The sequence below is a fragment of the Strix aluco genome, chromosome 1 (assembly GCF_031877795.1).
Source record: "Strix aluco isolate bStrAlu1 chromosome 1, bStrAlu1.hap1, whole genome shotgun sequence".
Classification (NCBI taxonomy): Eukaryota; Metazoa; Chordata; class Aves; order Strigiformes; family Strigidae; genus Strix; species Strix aluco.
Window position 1 is genome coordinate 51,187,622 of NC_133931.1, and position 19,681 is coordinate 51,207,302.

A 19,681-nucleotide genomic window follows, 5' to 3' on the forward strand; every position below is an offset into this window, starting at 1 on the left:
ACAGAACAAGACAAAAATATATCTATAGCTTTACTGAATTCTCTTTTGAATACAAAATTTCTGTTGTATTGGATAGGGCAATAATGTCCATGTTTTCTTTGTATAAATATGTGCAAAATAATCTTTTAGAGTTTTTAAAAATAAATTAGTGTTCTGTTCTCTTCTTGTTGTCCTTCCTTATCTTTTTGTTCTTTCCTGCTTGTTTAGATGATTCTTCCTGAAATGAAAAACAACTATTTCAAAATTTAAACATTCTTATATACCGTGAGCATTCTCTCAAGGTTACCCACAGGAATTATTTTTAATATGAACAGTGTGCATAGTTCACTGGGATTTATGAAAGTTTTGAGTTGTATAAGATTTATCCACTCAGTTTCATTAATTTGTCTGCTTATCTTGCTATTTAGAAACTTCTGCCTTCAGCAATGATAAAATTATAGACACAGCTATGCCAACAGAAGCATATAATGTAAAAATAATCTAAGCCATTTCCACTCAAGGAAGAGGTTACCGGTATAGGATTACTTTTACATTATAATGTAGAACTCCTTCTAGTGTGGATGTGGCCTTACCAAGAAATATATTGTACACCACCACATTAAAACCACTTCCTTAAGTGAAACAAACCTACGCTGGGAAAAACAAAGTTTTGCCGGTCTTGCTGGATCAACTTTGTCGTGTACAGTTTACTCTGTCAATTCTGAAAAACAAGACTCTTCTTCAGTAAGCATTCATTGCAAGCGCTCCCCAAAATGGTGAAGGAATCCGCCACTACATCTGACAGAACCTGGCACATTTTAATCTACTCCCTTCTACCTCTTGCACATGGGAGGGAAATGGACCCTAACAGGACATTTGAACTTTGCTATTCTGAAGAGAGTTAGCTAAAAGAATACTTTTTCCAAGAGCTACATCTATGATACTAGAGTAATAATTACCATAGGTTCCATCTGTTATTTTCCTGATGGACACTGGTAATAAAATACATTTGTTAATACACAATAAAGAAATACAGTCTGATTTAAGGTGTTAAAAATAGGAAAAAAAAGAAGAAGTATTTTCACCCTTCTTGCGAGGGTAAATACTCAGTTTCCTTTTAATTTATGAGCAACACTTTCAAATAAGAGAACATTGATAAACTCTCAAGAAGGTAAATCAATAAGTACATACAAGCACCTCTAAAATGCAATGAACAAGTAACTGAGAAGTGCAGGGGGAGGAATGAGGAAGAATGCTCAGCTTTCAGTCACAGCAATCTTAGATACTTTCATATAAAAAGGAAAACTGACAGTTGGATACTTTCTCAGGTAGCCATTTGTAATTATCTCCTACTGTCTTAAACTTTCTATTGTTAGCAATAACATACTATAATGTACATTGACATAATTAATACGCTGTTCTGAGGATAAAGAAATGTTGAAAAACAAGAATATTAGATGATTAAATGCCGTAAATCCCTTAGGAAGTAAAATGCCACTTAAAGATATTTGGAACTTTGTCTCCCGAGTTATTGAGGCTCCCTTGAAACATTTTCCCATAATCCTTTCTGTAAAAGTTAATGTTACCTTGTTTGAATTCTTCTAGTCTAATTTTTTAAAAATCTGATAAATCTAATGATCTTTAAATCTGATCTATAATTCTGAAAACTTCTTTGGGTCTAACAAAGTTTCAATTTTTTAAATGCCTACTAGTTACAGTGATTGCCAAGCTCAGTCTGCCTACACACTAGAACTGGTGGCACAGGTAAGCACAAGAAGCAGCTGTTTCCAGTTTTCTGAAAGCACAGAAAGAGGCATTTCTCCTTCCCATTCTCCCTCAACCCTCAAATTTGCATTCTGGATCAATGTCCTCAACTGCTGCCAGCCTTCTATTGCCCACCTCACACTTACAAACCAGGCCACTAACTTCTCTGGAAGTTCTTTGTGAGTCTTTGCACTGGTCCTACGCATACTCAGTGCATCAAAGCACCCGGAGGATGACACAGGTAGTAATTACTTTTCTTCCGGCTTCATCTAACAGTGACAATTTACACAAGTTCACATACAAATGCTTTCATTCTAAGTGGCAGAAACTTACCACTGAAGGTACATAGTTGTATTCCACAAGAACATTTCTTGCACAATTGTTTATATGTTTAAAACGATCTGGTCCTAAGAGAATACCTCCGTACCAGCGAGATACCACAACTAACACATTGTGGACATTCAAAATCTGTTTTAAATAAAAAAAGAAAATCTGTTTTAAATAAAAAAAGAAAGAAAGAAAAGTTGTTATGTTTTAAGTGAACTAGTTTTACTGTTGACACTGATTTTAAACATAGAAAAAGTCTACTATCTTGCATTTTTAAGAAGAACTTAGAGTCAGGTCTGTGTCACACGTGTTATCAGAGGGTAACAAATAATGACAAGTCAGCAGCTGTGGTAAGTTTCCCTCTCCAAGCTCCTACCCAAAGGTAGATTGAAATAAAATGAGTCCATATATCCCTCAGAAAGGGCACAAAGCTATCTTATGTGCACTACAGTTGCTCATTCATGTGTCAGAAGCTTCAGGCATTACTTAAAGGGAAAATTACTGAGTTACATTTATTATTCTTCGATACAACGAATTATTTCCAGAGAACCTCTGTCACTATGCCGATTGCCTATCCACATTTTTGGAACCGTTGGTAGATGAGGTTAGTAACAGCGAGGGGACAGGCATTATGCATATGGATACCAAAAATGCCATAAGCTAGTACTGTTGCCATGTGCAGGACTTAGCAACAGCACCTGGATAATACATAAAAACCTCTGCATTTTCTAAGTTTGAGTCTTAGTCCCTCACAATCAAGCAGTTGCTTTCTGAATTCAAAAAGGCATATATAAAGTTCACACAACATGAAATAATTACATTAACAATCAGGACTGAAAGGAGCTAAATGACCTTTATATAGCTTTTTTAAGACTCTGAGTAACTAAATCAAGTAGAGAGTTAAGCAGAAGTGATGATTTACTGCAATTAAAGGCAAGAAACATGGAAGGCCTTCAACAGCTTTACTTTTCAAAAAATCTAAATGTGATTTGACTAGACTTGAAAACTAGCATTTATTCTGCCTTACAGCAATTCTTTCCTCAAGATCTCCACATCATCAGCAAACACTAGTAACACAGGGAATGTCAACTGACTTAAGTATCAGAGAGAAACGCACATCTTGTCAAAATATATGTTACTGCATGGAAATGTGTAGTGATAATCACCAGTTACCATTTTTACTCAAATTACTCTTGCATGATTAGCGACCATGATCCTGAATCTGTCCCTCAAACGAAGGTACCTGAAACCTCTCTGAAAGGTCTTCACTTACAAACAGCTTTCTCTCAAGTCCTGCGCAGTACTGCACTAATGCACCCAGCTGGCTTGGAGCCAGGCAGAGCAAACACAGCTTTATTTGCGTAAGGCTGAGCAAAACCACTGTGATCTGCAAAGTATCAGGGTGGTTGGGTGGAGGTGAAAAAAATCCCTTAAGAGCTAGCTATCAATAAAGCATTTTAACAACTGTTCATTGTCTCCATTATGGAGAACAATATATATATTTGACTAATTTGAACAATACTATTAGAAGATTCTATCATTGTTTGTGAAAATGGCAATATTAGAATTTTAAAATGAAAAGGATGATGTTAAAAAAAAAGAAAGGATTGGGGCAGGTTTTGTGACAGGCATGTTCTACTATACATTTACACATTGGCCATAAAGTCTATGTACAGCAACTGTTCACAGTAAACAGGATGCCAAACATAGTTGGGAAATTTTTTAACTCTAATTTTAAGTTCAAAAGAGTTAATCTAAAATACAGTTTCTTGTAACCGGAAAGTGCTATCTTGACTGATGTGCTAGGTTTATCTGAAATGAGATAAGATTTCTATTGCAAAAGAAGAACTGTAAGTACAGCAAAAACAAGTGTATTAAACCAACTAATTTCCACGCCCATACCATATGTCATAAGTGCTCACAACAGAAAAACTACGAGACATATGAACATCTAGAAATCAGCCCATAAACTGTTTTATCTTTTCTTACAGGTGAAAATTGCGCTCCTCTGATCCCTACAGCAGTACCCTTCCAAAACAAAACCATCTGCAGTAACTACCGATAGAGAGATGATCCATATGATTTAGACACATTCACATTTGAAAGTAGAAACTTCATGTCACTTTCTAAACTGGATTTTTATGGAATGTCTAGAGACTGTAAGTTTGACAGCTTTCAAAAGTATACATTAACATGCTGAGAAAAAGCTGATAAGCTCAGAACAAACTGAGGTACAGTAACTGCAAAGTTGTTTCTTTACATTATTTTTATTACAATAATGTTTTTGCATTTACCATATATATTTGCATATATTACCTAAGTTTTCCATCCCAAATCAGGTTTGAGTTACTTAGGAAGTTTCAAAAAGTTCTAAATTAAAAATGTCCAAATATTTCCATCGATTATATTTTTTTCAGAAAAAAAAAGCAAGCTTTGAAATAAAATTTTTTTTAAAAAAGCTTTAAAACAGTCTCCAGGAACAAGAGTACAACACATTAAGCAACCAAATATGCAAGCAAGCAAAGGATGGGAAAAGAAAACCCCTGTTGTGAAGGGCACATCAATCTAAAAATCAAAATTAAAAACAGTAATTAGTGTGCTGATATAGCTAAGCATCTTGAGGCACTGCCTGAGATGTACCCAGCTGTCCCCTGTAGTTATGATATTTTATTTGTGGTTTTACCAGGGCTTGCATCATGCCAGTGAATCAAAATTTGTCAATCTCAATTCACATTTAGTAGCAACCCTGCTGAAGGAATATTATTTCAACACTCGAAAACTAAAATATATGTGAGTATGAGGGCTAAGGACCCAGAACTGGAAACAGCAAAAAGAAACAGATTAAGTTATCAAAACAACTCCTTCGCTCCCACTATCTTTTGCATTAAAACTCTACTCTGCAAGTTCAAACATACATCTTTTTATTACAAATATTCGAGGAAACTGAATGAAAGGCTGTGCACAGGTCAGCTGTCACATTCTGTCTATCAGTTTCTTCCAGTCTTCATTTTCTGTATACCTTACAACGTATGGTAAGCATAGGAATCAAAGCTTATTTATCTTTTAAACCGTTCAAACTATTACTACCACCTATGAAACACTACTTGTTTCTATGATCCAAGACTTGGAAATCCCAATTTACTACACGCATGCAATAGTCTGCGTTTTGTCTTTCACCTTCAAGAACTGGCTACAGGCAAAGCAAGAACTAAAATAATCTTCGACAAGTTTATTTACATTGTAGTGATTTTTAAAAATCTGTTCAAGACTTCCAGAAGTCAGATTAATTTCTATAACCTGCATTAGATGAAGAAGACGTCCACCTGCTGCTGTCTCCCCATCATCTTCGCAATCCTGTAAGAACGTCTGCTTATCTTCACAGTATATTCTTAAAAAGAAAAAAAAAAAATTAAAATTAAAAATGAACATGAAACAGATTCAAAAAATGTCAATCAACTAACATTTTTACATGATTAGTGAAGTCTCAGAGATCTTTCATTCGCATGTGTATCAATTCTACTTCTCTACTAAGGACATTTACATGAAAACAGGATGAGGCTTAGGGTAAACCACAAATATTTATTTATCTGTACAGTAGGACAAGTTTTGAGAAGCTTTTACATAGACTTTTGCTAATTCAGGTTAACTCCAGAGACATTACCAACGTAAAGTCCCTAATCAGAAAAATCCTTCAGTCTTAGCCTAATAATTACACCTAGCTGAAACCAACTTTACCAGATACAGGTTCAAACTATGGTACACACCCACAAGTTGGAAGAACTCAGACAAAAATATTATGAATACTTAGGTCTATATTTCAGCAGCAGCATGAAACTATTACTGAAATTTGCCTTCAGATTCTCCACGCCATCTCCTTCCTCAGGGGGCACTCCAGGAAACTTGTGTGTATTGTTTCATATAAAGGGTAACTACCCAGGTCTAATTTTCCAGAAGTAATGCTCAGAGGTCTACTGTTTGTTACCAATTTATTTCATAACTTCCGAACTTAGTTAATACACACATGACACAATGACAAAGAGGCTTCTGGTACTAGATGACAAATATGAAGCAGTAAGTACATTTCTGTTGCTTTTTTGAAGTCTATTTAGATAGTACGAGTGAAAGAAGCCAGATCATCCGTTGCAACAACAGAAATCCCCTCTTTACAGAAACTTTTTACTTAGGTAGATTTTTTTGGTAAAGTAAGCTTTCAGTTGCTCTCACTTCATGTTTCATTAGGATCACACCAGGACATGCATGAATGGATCAGTGTCTATACGTGCTTTTTCAGATGACTGGTTCCTCCAATAATGAAAGGGGCTCCTTTCACTGTCCTCAGAAAACCTACATCACTATCTGGACTGAGACCAATTCATTTCACATAAGCTTTGTTCACAAAAGTTGCCAGAGGCAGACCCCTGTCAAACTCATTTTTACCTTTTTCTCATTTTCCCTGAATTGTCTCATATTTCAGCTGAAACTTCACATGCCAGATGTCTGCATCAGGCTTGCTGTTTCAACTGTCACTTCAACTAAAAATTTGCAGCTGTTTCTAAATATAAGGTTAGGGTAAAAAAAAGTTACTTCACCCAAGTAAAAACATATTTAGTTCAAGATGATGTAGCATTTCCATGCTCACACATACTATACAAAGTATAACAATACATGTTCAAATCCACTTTTAGGGTTTTTATAATCCCTAATGTTGCTTTACTATCTTAACATATGTCCTACCACATGTTCTACTTTCTGGTCCTCAAATTCAAAATAAAGTCTAAAACCTTTACCATACAAATAAGAAACCTACTCTATAAAGATTTAATAGCAATGAATTTCTTTTGATAGATTTTATTTCTCTCATGTCCTGCACTGATTTGTCAAAGAACACTGAAAAAAACCATATAAATCACTATACATCTCTCACCTGTATGCATATATGTTGTGGGTAGCACTTGCAATTTTCTTATTCTCATATAGTTTTTCAAGAACTCTCTTTACCTTTAAAAAAAAAAAAAAAAACAAAACAGAAATAAGCTTCCTTTTACAATGGGGATTTCATACACACCATCTCAATATCACCACTAAACAAACACCTCCTTCTTAATACTATAATGAAACAGTTTTACACCTTGACATAAAGTAAATTAAATATTCAGTGTGATAACTCAAGAAGCAGCTTCTCAGCTTCCAAGTTCTCATGCTATTTTCAAATCATTTTTCTGGGATACTGAAGACATCTGTTCCTTGAATTTGTACATTGTGTACATTCATGTTATTGCTGAAGATGCAGAAGTGTGAAATTGCTTTACTAAAGAAGAAAGACAGTAAGATCTAGAAAACATTATTAATCGGTATTAAGTATCAATTACATCTGCTTACTTTCTTCAACTATAACATTAAGCTGGAATTTAACATGACATACATTTTCCCATTATATGCTGCTTTTACCTATTTCACAAAAACATGGTGTTTACAAAGCTCTACTACATTTTGAGTTTTCCTTTTTCCTCACAGTTTCATAGTTTCTATTTCACAGAAAGAATAATAAAAAAAAATGTTCTATTATGGATCTGAAAGTGTCAGTATTTCTCAGAAAACAGATATTCCCACCATGTCCATCTCTCGGCTCTTAAGTACACCAAATTCAAAGCATTTATCAATATCATCTTCTGTTTCTAATTGAACAAGTTAGCAATCATTCAACCCTTTTCAATTTGGTCTAGCAAAAAGGAAAGCTTTGATCAAGACATTGTTCTAGTACATAATACAAAATTAATATTACTTTGAGCAAAACATTACTGAAGTTGAGAAAGCTTGGGAAAACATGCTTGGCAAGTAAATTGCCTTCCACTCCAAAGAAAAACACTTCTGAGGAGTAGTCAATATACATTTAATATCTATCTTAGCTATACTGTGCTCTTTCCAATTCTTCTGGAAGGAATTCAACTTACAAAAATCACCTCAAATATAAGACACCTTAATGAAAGAAACTCCTACTATTAATGGAGAACATTGCTTCAGACACCTGTTTTCTTTTTTTTCCCCTCTAAAGGGGAATACTGAAGAAAGACAACTTATATTACTTAATACACTTTCATAATACTTCTCAATACACAAAGCATATGAAATGATCATCACCTTTGACATTATTTGTCAGATACCAGGCTCCTAAAAACATACCTTAAAGATTCATTATGTGACTGTATCAGCAATGAACCTCCGAAACAGACATCTTACAGCTAAGCAATAGTTTATCCTTTTTCCTGTTGTAGCTCCTGAGCCTTTTTTTTTCCTCCTGTTCCCCTCTCTATTATTCCTGCTTTAGGGAATTAAGGGATGTAATTCCCTGCACATCAGTGAGACACCTGCTCATAAAAGACACAAGGTGCTTAAACAACAGATCAGTTCTTAATCTCACCTTACTAAATCAAAGTTCAGTCCAAGAACCACATACATTTTAAATGTCAGAATAAGCCAAATTGAGACAAGGAAAAGCAGTGGTACCAAACACAGCCTGCTACCTGCAATACGCCTATCACTGTCTTTGCCCCATAGGTTTATGGTAATATATTCTGTTACATGAGTAACTATGGTATTACTCTGGTTATCATTATTTAAATCTACATTGGAAGTTAAGTTCCGCTATTAAAAATACTCAAGAAAAGGAATCTACACAGCAATATGTGTACTGTCTTAAAATATCAATGAATATCATTGCAGCATATAGAGTATACAGATAAAGTATTATGGGCAACACTAACCTCTTCAGCTGATAAAGACGACAGCTTTCCCTACAGGTGCAGTGTTTACCCCATTCCTCACCTCTTTTGGCTTGCTTTCAGAAAAATTAGTTCATACTACAGTAAAGCTTCCCTGCAGTCTGAAGGCCAATCACCTCACACTACAGCAAGACTCTGTGAAACAAGATGGATTTGACAATTGGGGAATTGCTGTATCTTTATACTAACATACCAGTAAGTCTTGACTGGAAATTCCTAGGTTTATTGAGTATATCTTGTCTTTAAAAAAAAAAAAATCATAAGAGAAATTAAGAATGTCTTTGCATGCAAAAGGGAAATCACTAACCTGCTTTAAGTGAGTACTGTTTCTTGACACAGACCTGCCCTTTTGGAAACCCATGTCTGTGGCTACAGGCTTCCTCATAAGTAGGAACAACCTTACTCAAAAATCATGATCAAAGAGCAAGAGTTCTTTAAAATGAGAAAAGGACATTAAGCCAATGATTCAAATTTCTTCCTTTTCTAAAGCAACACAGTTCGTAGGGATTCACAGTTCACAAGGGACTGAGCGCAGCTAAGAAAGCCCTGAAGTGCAGTACTACTTTAGTGAAAATGGTAACATACTGAGTATTTTAAAACACTGAGTTATTCTGCATTAACCTAATGAATAAAATTACTTTCCCTTTGCAAGCAGTAGAACAACTTAAAAAAGCTGAAAGTGTGTTCAAAAAAGCTCAAGTTGCATCCAGAGAAAAACAAGGTAGATGACAAGACAGATGTGAAAAGCACACCACATTTTTGAAGGTGGAAAAATAAAATTAATAATAATTTCTTTCCTCAAACCCTTAAGAAGCTGAAGCTTACCAGAGATCTGTACTGCCAGCAGATAAATATAATATATATAAAAGTATCACTTAAAGATACAGCTGTACCTCAAAACCAAATAGAAACAAATCAGCAAAACCAGATCATATTTATGTAAAAATGTAAAGGGAATTGGAGTATGAAGCTGCTGAACTACAGCTAAGGTATCTAACCTACCAGCTAAAACTGTTTCTGCAGAAGGTGACTGATGCAATACCAACATCTCAAAAGTACTCCAGGAAGGATGCAGGGAACTAAAGACCAACAAGTCTTATGTCCATACCAGGCAAACTAAAAAGGAGGAAGGAAAGCCCAAAAAAGCCACAGACAGCTTAAAATGTTACAGCTTTTGTATAGAGAAATATGCTCCAAAACCCTGTCAATCTGTCAACATTCTTTCAGAGTCACTAAGCGTGTAGTAGATCGAGCTTACCCGGAATTTCAAAAAGCATCTGACAAGATCCCTTACCAAAAACTCTTAAAACGAAAGCTAGAATCGGATAAAAGGAAAGAGGAAAATCATCTCAAGGTTTAACTCTCAGTTAATGACAAGAAAGATGAGATCAGTAGTTTCCCCACTAAAGAGGGATCATCAAAGGAGACTGATGTTAATAGATGCAAAGTGATGTACCAAGTGACTCCACACTAGTTATTAGCATTTGCAAAAAGATTTTGGGGTTATAACAGGCATTTCTATGAAAACACCAGCTCAGTGCTCAGTACACGTCAGAAAAGTAAACTGGAAGGTATTACTAGGAAAAGAACATGGAAAACAGAAAAATTCTTCACACCACTCTACAAATCCATGGAGTGATTGCATCTTCAATGTTGTATATAGTTCTAGCCTGCATCTCAAAAAGTTTACAGCATACATTACAGGTACCAAAGCAGACTGAGGACCTTCAGCCCAGGAAACAGAAAACTAAGGTCTATAAAATATGATAGATGTCTATAAAATCCAACCACACAGAGAAGGCGGAGAGGTGCAACAAACAAATTTATGAGTGACTGACTCACAGCAAACACAGGAAGGTGTATTTTCATACAATGCTGTGGGTTCTGAAAGTTAATTCTGGTGCAAGAAGCAACAGGACAAATTCCATAAAGGGTAAAAAAAAAAAAAAGATCAGTAATATTAAACACAAGGATACTTTCTTTACCTTGTGTTAAACTGCTGAAAGAGGGGAAGCATAATGGGAAACAGAATGTATCTGCCCTTTTCTAGCACTTGGTCTAGGTCAACATCCACCAATGATTCCAGCAAGAGACAGAAACTACTGCAGACATTTCTTCTAGTTGTAGGCAAATACAACACTAGAAACATGCTTACCCCTCTCACTTAGGTTTCAATAAAGATTTACTTATGCATTATCCAAGTGTATTTTTCAACAGAATTCCTTTCTGAAGGAGGGAAAACATTTATAAACTCATTTTCCAAGTAACACATGGCAGACTCAGTAGCTTCCAAATACCTTACAACAAACTTGCCAACATCCAAAAGTCAAATTTCGATGTTCTTATTCTCTTAAATCTAATGCATGCAATGGTAAAGAATAGCAAGAAGCACTGCAGAGCTGATATTTAGAGCTATTTAGCTGATACTGAAAGCAAGAAACTGACGACAACTCAGACAATATTAGCACACAGAGACGCAAAGACAGACATATTTGGCTAATCCCAAGTATTTCAGTAATATTCTTTCAAGCTCAAAGTACAGACAAAAAAAATAGAATTGATCTCTACTAACTTGTCTGGGTGTCACCACAGGAGCCAGATGTGCCTGGAAAGTACTCCTTCGGTCTGTGATTGGGTTTCCATGATGTATGGATGGTAGTTCTTCATCTCCTGATCACAAACAAGGAAGTGTTTGTTTTCTTTTATGGGTACTGAAACAATGTATATGGCTACATAAGTAAAGAATGTCTCAACTTTAAAAAAGAGATTTGTTAAAGTGAAGTACACAAGATGACACAGAACCACCAAAAAGATGTTAGGTGTTTTCTTATGACTGATCTCATCTCATCTATGACTGTATTATGATTTTAATTTTATTAATTTTACTCCAAAACTGAGTAGAAAACCAGAATCCTAAGGGGTCTCTCTTTTAAATTATTTCATCAGAATTAACAAGGGCGTATTTTTTACCTTCTTGACTTTCAGATGTAATGTAATTTAACATTTTAATTGGGTCTTCCTGAATGGGCTGATAGTCTAGGAGAAAATCATCTCCATCATCTTCATCAACTTCTTCACTGGTTTTCTTAATATCTGGTTCTAGTAAGATACAAGTAGCAGAATTTATTACACAGTTTTTTGCGAGACAAGTAAGACAAAATTTCAAATCCTTTTTCTCAAAAATCTCTGGCTTCTCAGTTCAAATCAGTTTGCCACTAAAAATTATGAAATGCAGAATAGTAACATTAATTACAACAAAATCCAGAAATTCTTAGACCAGTATTAACTAAAATCTTCCTTAGAATTAAGAACACAACACTCATGCTCTGAGATCTTTGCATAGTATCTTGTTTCAGTACTAATTAGCAGTATTTCTAAGAAGAACAATAATGTTTACCATTTCCATTAAACATTTACAATGCTGCCATTAATTTAATCTGAATTTAGAGACCAAAATAATCTGACATTTCACAAGAACTCCAGTCATTTACTGGTCATTTGGGGAAAAATGTAGAGCTGTTGTTCAATGCTACTTCATGAGGTTATAAAATCATTATATTTGAAACATCTCTCTGGCCATGTTTCAAGCACTCCAGGACTCCCAAAATCCTATTTTCCTTTATGCATAGGACATACAAATAATAATAGTCAATAGCAGAAGAGGAAACATCACACACAATTAGTGCTCTGGCAACTGGATTTAGAGGGAATCTACCATAAAGACAAGTTAATATATCACAATCTATCTTCCTATTTAGAGGGCCTATGATGTGGTGATGATGCAGTTTTTATAACACAAGTATCTTCCATAAAAAAGTGGAGGGGTGATATAGCATGTTCAAATGGCCTAGAAAAATCATTTAGACGTACTAAGTAGAAGCCACAAGGTTGCTGTCAAAATACCCAACAAACTTCCAATATTGTCAGTAAAATTTTCACTTCTCAGTATCCACTCCTTCGATCATGTCAATGAAAAATGACTTTTAAAATGTCTGAGATGTAGCAACAAAAGGCACAGTTTACTGAGAGGCTAAAACTAGACCTTACCATGAAGCAGCACTGAAAAGATACATTCTTTTTCCCTCTTCAGTCTTATTCCTCACAGGACTAAGCTAACTTCCATGACACAGAAAAATACTTCTACTTCCTTTTGCCACAAGTGCATGCATGCCACTCATGCATTTCATAGAAGTTTAGCACAAAAAAACCCCCACCACTTCTTGAAAGAACTACTGTGAATTTACACAAACTCTATCACTGTAAGAGAGAAGCACTGCAACTCTAGTGATTCTCATCCCAATATAGTGAAATACAATTAAGATGGAATACTTGGGTCATTTGTCTTCACATTCCACTGAATTTTATCTTCTCTTGAGGCTAATCCCAATCCTCCAAGAGTGCACTCAACACCAGAAATTAATTACTGATATGAATGATTCCTTTGCAGAACAGAGGACGATGCATAAAGTACCTGTGTGCAGTACTCCGCTTTCATGCAAGTAATTTAATTCCTGAGGGAACTGAGGACCTTGTTCTAGTTCACTGAGGAGAACTCCACTTCTTTTTTTCCCCTACTGTTTTTTAAAAAGCTATCACTGTAAAACAATAAGCCATGACACTGGAGAGTGCTATTTTCTGTTATTTAGATCCAATACAAAACCGGGCATAAAGCTTTAACTTGCAATGAAATCTTACTTTGCAATTGAACAAGAAGTAAACCGAGACACTCATGTATTTTCTGAAGTACCTGGATCTGAAGACTGTGCCTTTTCTATCAGAACGTCTCGTATCTTCTCCACCCATAAATAAAGTATACTTTCACCAAGGTTCTGTCTGGAAGTTAAAACTCACAGTGAATGAAGAATCATTTTTTGTGGATTTCACTTGGAAAGTACACCAAATAACATAAATTTCAGACATGCAGAAATAGACCATTATAATCTAGTGAGATAAAGAGCTTAGGCTTGTGGAAAGTCATATCAGTAGTTCACTGGGTGAAACACATAATATCTGCATCAATAAATACTCCTTTGTGACTTGCTTTACTTTTTTAATTATTTTTTTTAACATTAAAAGCACCAATGCAGGAAGAAAACAGGCAACTGACAGAAACTTTCTGACCACCAAGGAAAGGGAACACAACTGCGAGAAGAGAAAGTTAGACAGTCCTCAATATTTTCAGAAGACTACTAAGCTAGGATACCTAGCCTTAGAGCTTGGTCTGGATCAGTTTTCTCTACAAAAACCACTGTGCTGCCAGTGGTGAGCTTCTTCAGCTGCCCTGTGGCTGTAGGGGACTCTTTCCCTTCATGTTTGGGAAAGAGGGTCCTCCTTGGAACAGCCCCACTTCTCTTCCCCCTCAAGCAGCCAGTGCACACACAGCAGAGGCTGACCTCGGTGGACTGTAATAGTACGTCAGTAGCAGTAGACACACTGGAGCATTGGACTGATACACTAGAGTTTGGGTAACAAGCAGTCCTATAGCACAGGGAGGTAAGGATTTAGGTCTAGGAGTCCTTAGTCAGGGGGCACAGGTGTGTATGAAGGTACTGGGGGAGGATGGGATGAACACATTTCTTATGTGCATATTCAGAGTTAAGAAATGATGCCTTAATGTGCAGCAGGACCCAAACAATTCAAAATGCATTTAAAATGGTGTCCTGAAAAGTCATCTTCGCAATTATATTTTAATATGCTTATGAACTGTACGTGTTTGTCTCAAAACTAAAGACTCAGGGCCACAGGCAACTTACGGTTTCTCATTAATTTTATTCTTACTGCCACCTTCTGGGGCACCACGTAAGTACATATCGGTGACAAAATCACATTTTTAAACTCTTACTTTGCTTAATGTACACAGCACTACTGCTGAATACAATCAGAAATTCAAACAAATATACATATTTTAAGAAAAATATTCAAGGAAAAATAAGGAATTTATAAACTTGTAGCTCTGTCTTCAAAATCTGGACAGACTCCAGAACAATTCAATGCCCTGATTTCATGCTGCTTATCACACAGAAGCATTACTTTAATACATGAAGAACTATATTTGTTTTAATGATAGAATAAGAGAGATTAGACAATAAGATTTCTCTGTTTTGCACAAGTAAATAGCAATTTCTTAAGCTATAATCCAATTTCAGTTTCTGCCTATTAGCAATTTACACTTAGTCTGAAAGGTTACCTTTCTATGCTGCTATTTTTCTTGGCACTTGTGTCTAAGTCATGAAACAAAGCTTTCTATTGGATAAAAGTCTTACCAGAAGACTATCTGGGAAGAAAAAAAACCCCAACTAAAATCAAAACCAAACTTTTGCTACATTTTTAAGAACTTTAAGCCAAAACAGGCTTGTGATCTAGAATTATCCACTTTTTCTACCTCCTTAAGAAGAGAAGAAGTGATTGACAGTATAGTTCATATCATTTTAGATTGCAGAACTACACAATTTAGATCACTAGGGACTAGAAACCTAGTAAAACACACAATGTAAACGATGCACAGTACCTCTGTTTATCTGACAACTATTTAGACACTGGATAGATAAAAGGCTTTCACAAACACTGTGCACATCAGTGACTACTCCAGAAGGTTTTTAAACAGTCTAAAATTACATCTGTGGCCTAAAGAACACATTAATTTCCTGCTGACCAAACAAAAATGAGAGGAGACCAGCGAGGGCTCTGAACAGCAACCGATATAGACAGAACGGATCCAACTAGCACAATTTAATAGCCTACAAGACTGCAGCAGAAAAGAAAATTAAAAAAGAAAAAAAAAGAAAAAAGCATTTCACAACCATGCTACTTCTCCTCACAGTCCTCGGATAGTAACTTGCACCAGATGCTCAGGACATTTGAAGAACCAACTACAGCAGCTCTACCTCTGGTCAAGGCTCCAGCAAATCTTCTGATTCTGGACAGAGTTAAGGACAATCTCTGTCCTTTTTGCTCCTCTGAACAACTGTGGTTAATATGATCCCATAGAACTTTTCACTTGAAATCCTTGTGCATTTTTAACACTTCAAATTCAACTTTACTTGCTTAAATTATCTGTTTCTTAATTAGATAAGAAACTCAGATAATCAAAGTAGCTGAGTAATTAGATAAAAACCCTCATGCAAGCTAAGTGCTCTCTTCCTTATTTTTCGGCATTAAAAAAATATTTCTTATGCTGGATGTTCAGATTTCAGTATTTTGGGCATGACTGTGCTTCCTTATGACATATTTTCATTTCGTTTAGTTTATGTTACCTTTGTGATATGAAAGAGCTAAATAAACCACATAAAATTACTACATTTACTACCCCAATTTCACAGCAATTCAAAAACATGTAATTTGAGTATTTCTAAATGTTCTGTTTATTCTCATGCATTCGTTATGCGCTGTTGTTAGCTGCACACTGTGACAATAAACAGTCCACTACGTTACAGACTCTAGTTAATAGATTCTACACGTGTTTAATTTGTTTTAAAGCCTACTTATCCCTTAGCTATCTTTTAAGAAAAACTGTTTGGCCACTTATGCTCTAAGACACAAACAAATGTTTTCACATCCTGCAGCTTAACATTCAAATGCAGAATAGATGCAGAAACCTCATACTTCATAGCACCAATTCATGAGCAATCTCACAGATTCTAATTGGAGTCTACTCTATTAGGAGTCAAAATGAAAACTTCTATCCTTACAGAACATCAGGTCTAAACAATATAAAAGAAAAGTGTCAGAGTTTAACACAATTTGTTCTTGCAAAATGCTTAGTAAATACACGGCATCTTTAACTGTTAGATTTATAAAGGAAACTTGCTGTTTTATGGCTATTGCAGTAACCACTTCACAACTACTAGTTCATGCAGGTACTTCAAAAGAATACACTGAGCAGGTCATGAAACTGAAAATACATTGTCTCCTTTTACTATATTCCACAGTCTCTAACTTACACATATATTTCTTCCAAGCTATTTGCTAGTTCCATATAATCTTGTCCTCGAAGCCAAGGGGCACTAGAATGAAAAGAAATACAATGAAAATTGTGCCCATACGCTGATTCCAACATCTCAACAAACATTCATTTTAAAATAAATGTGATAAACACCTTGAAAATAAAACATTGCCAATCATTACCAATTAACAAGAGTACAGTTGCAAACATCTTGGTAAAAGCATGATCACCCAGTTCTCCTTCAAGAATCCTAACTTAGGCTGCCTTTTCTTACCTCAGGTAAGAAAGCTGGACTTGTTTTTCGTGGTAGGCCACTGTCACTCCAAAGTCACCTTATGTATTACTAGCTTACATTTCCAACTCCTTCAGCACCACAGTACCTATTATATTTAGAATGACCCTTCAGTTCTGTACCTGTACCCTCCTGGTCTCATGTTAAACTATAAACTTTGCCTCAAGTTTACCAGCACTATTTTGTGTTGCCTTGTCAATACTGCTGACCAAAACTCAGTAGATATGCTGTGTGTGCGGGTCCCTCTATCATCCAAATCAGGGACCTGGCTTATACGTCTCCATTCCCATCTCTTTTACATGCCAGGAGTGCAGGGAAGGAAAACAGAAAGACGGCACATGCCATGGCTCCACCCCAACAAGAGTCAGTGCTCAGATGGAAAGCGTGCCTTACAATCTGAAACAAGGATCCAGACAAGAGGGGTAACACCCAAGGAAGTGAGGAGATGTCACTGTCCAACACAACAGGCAATGGGCAGCATTCCTCCACAGTCTAATTGTTACCTTGCCACAAAATAATGCTTCAAGAATTAGAGTTGAGGGAAGAGAGAAAACTGTCAAAGGGAGCTCCACGAGACTAACTTGGGAGAAAAAATACAATATTCTTGCTGGAAACATCCCCCATCCCCAGTATACTTTAATTGAAGGAGTAATCTCAATTGTTTACAGTGTAAGTTGAAGTTTAGTTAACAGCAGTAATTCAGAAAAGAAATTCAAATGTTTGAAAGAAAATTTCACTTACTTTAGTTGATAAATAGGCGGCTCTGCAGTTGGATATCCTGGTGGCAAAATCACCTGAAAGAAATTCAGGATAAGTATTCACTAGACTATCCCTCTCAGCTAGCTAAGCTTTACTGGTGGACTTTGATGTCCAGCACTAGGACTACGATCAGTATTACAAATGAAGAAAATAGTTGGCTATTTTGTTTTAAAATGACAAGAAAACCTGAATATCTGTAGTTAGGATTCCAATAGTGGTAATGCATACACATACTGTATTTCATGATGCCATTTTTGTGGATGAAGTGTCATGCAAAATAAATTGCAGTAGAAATTTGAAAGGAGCTGCATACATGGTTACTGGACTTACTTAAGTGGCACTGCACTTCCATAAGTAGATACTTCACTGTTTGTTTCACTAAGTAAACTTATTGTTTTCAGTTCTGTAAACATAAAGTAGCAAGTTACTCAATTAAGTTGATCCAAATTTCATTTTTGTCTCCCCACTTTCCAAAAACCTAGAAACAACTGCAGCAGATTCACTGATTTGTCCTACACAAAGTCAATGTAAAAAACATTTTTTAAGTTAGTCTTTGGAGAAAAACACCAAAATTAGTTTTTGTCAGGTGTGGAATTAGGATACATAACTACTGAAAATATCAGAAGTACACTGATGTGTGTATAGGAACAATCACTAAAAAGTCTATGAGATTCCAATCCAAAAGTTCCTTAATCCGTTTTAGTAGATAACAAATCCTCTTTAAAAGGCACAAGATTTTCCCTGCATCAGTCCGGCTGCAAATTCTGTGCCAAACCCCTTAACACCACTATACCTGCAGACAGAGGGTCCATTTTGGTTGATCCAGACAGTCATTAATCTTAATGCAATAGATTTTTTCATCTTCATCAACAACACACCAATCTTCACCATATATGGATGAAAGGGCTTCAATTTCATCCATCTAGAAAAAGCATTATGCAAAAATAAATAAGCCCCCCCAAAGCCCAGAACCTTGTGTGCCAATCACAGTTTTCAGTCTTTCTCTTCTACAGTTTATTTACAGCTGTGACAAGATTCACTGCACTGGAAGGCCATAAATATTGGGGATCCAGTCACGATTCACACATAAGTAACTGTTGCTCAATTCTTCTGTACACACATCAGCTTCTGCCTTTCTATGGATAATCCCGTAATTCTCAGTTGTGACAAGTTGAGCAAAGTGACGCGGAGCAGCTACAACACATCCCTGCAGCTCCCAACCTGTGCCGCTCCTGGTTAGGGCACCCCCCTGCAGGGAAAGACCCCAAGGCCTTGGTACGAGCTCTTACTGATTAAGAGTGAATAAAGTTACGCAGCAAACTCCCATAAAAACCGGAGAGCCACCTCCCACCTAGAAATTAAACACCTGAAGCGGGTCTTCCGTGCGAACGTGCAGTCACCCACCGGTGCCGGCACACAGATAACCGCGCTGCCGCTTGCACAGCACCGCGGCCCGCGGGCACGGAGCTCCTCACAAGGCGGGCGCTCACCAGAAGCCACCTAAAGAAGCCACCGCCTGCGGCGCGGCGCTCATACCGCCCCCCCGAGGACGGCCCGGCCCGGCAGGGCCGCGGCACCCCGACACGAGAGGCGCTGCTCCCCGCAGCCCTCCTCACCCCCACCGCCGCTCACTTGTTGCTGGGCCGTTCCCGTGTCGCTCGCCGCCATCGGTACCCGAGGGGGGGAGGGAAAGGGCGGGCAGCTGCCCAGCGAGGGCAGTGTGCACATGCGCCGAGGAGGGAGTTTGCGCTGTAGCGGAGGTGAAGCTGCCTGCCCCTCCTTCCGCCAGCACTCCCGCCCCGCCGCCGGGCGGGCGCATGCGCAGTGCTCCTCCGTGAG

At 36.9% G+C, this 19,681-nt stretch overlaps 1 protein-coding gene across 3 annotated transcripts; it reads right to left on the reverse strand.

The window, feature by feature from the left end:
* Window positions 1–17: 17 nt before the first annotated feature.
* On the reverse strand, window positions 18–19,586 carry IMPACT (impact RWD domain protein). 3 transcript variants are annotated; one of them, XM_074820591.1, is made up of 11 exons: window positions 19,475–19,586; window positions 18,636–18,764; window positions 17,825–17,877; window positions 16,790–16,852; window positions 13,597–13,682; window positions 11,820–11,948; window positions 11,422–11,519; window positions 6,995–7,068; window positions 5,368–5,458; window positions 2,077–2,211; window positions 18–217 (listed from the first exon to the last, which is right to left on the reverse strand). In XM_074820591.1, the coding sequence occupies exons 1-11, from the start codon at window positions 19,568–19,570 to the stop codon at window positions 146–148; spliced, it is 1,026 nt and encodes a 341-aa protein (XP_074676692.1). In that variant the 5' UTR covers window positions 19,571–19,586; the 3' UTR covers window positions 18–145. The 3 variants fall into 3 exon arrangements, with proteins under 3 accessions (XP_074676692.1, XP_074676706.1, XP_074676699.1); XM_074820605.1 differs by having other exon boundaries at window positions 19,459–19,544; XM_074820598.1 differs by lacking the exon at window positions 16,790–16,852.
* Window positions 19,587–19,681: the final 95 nt, after the last annotated feature.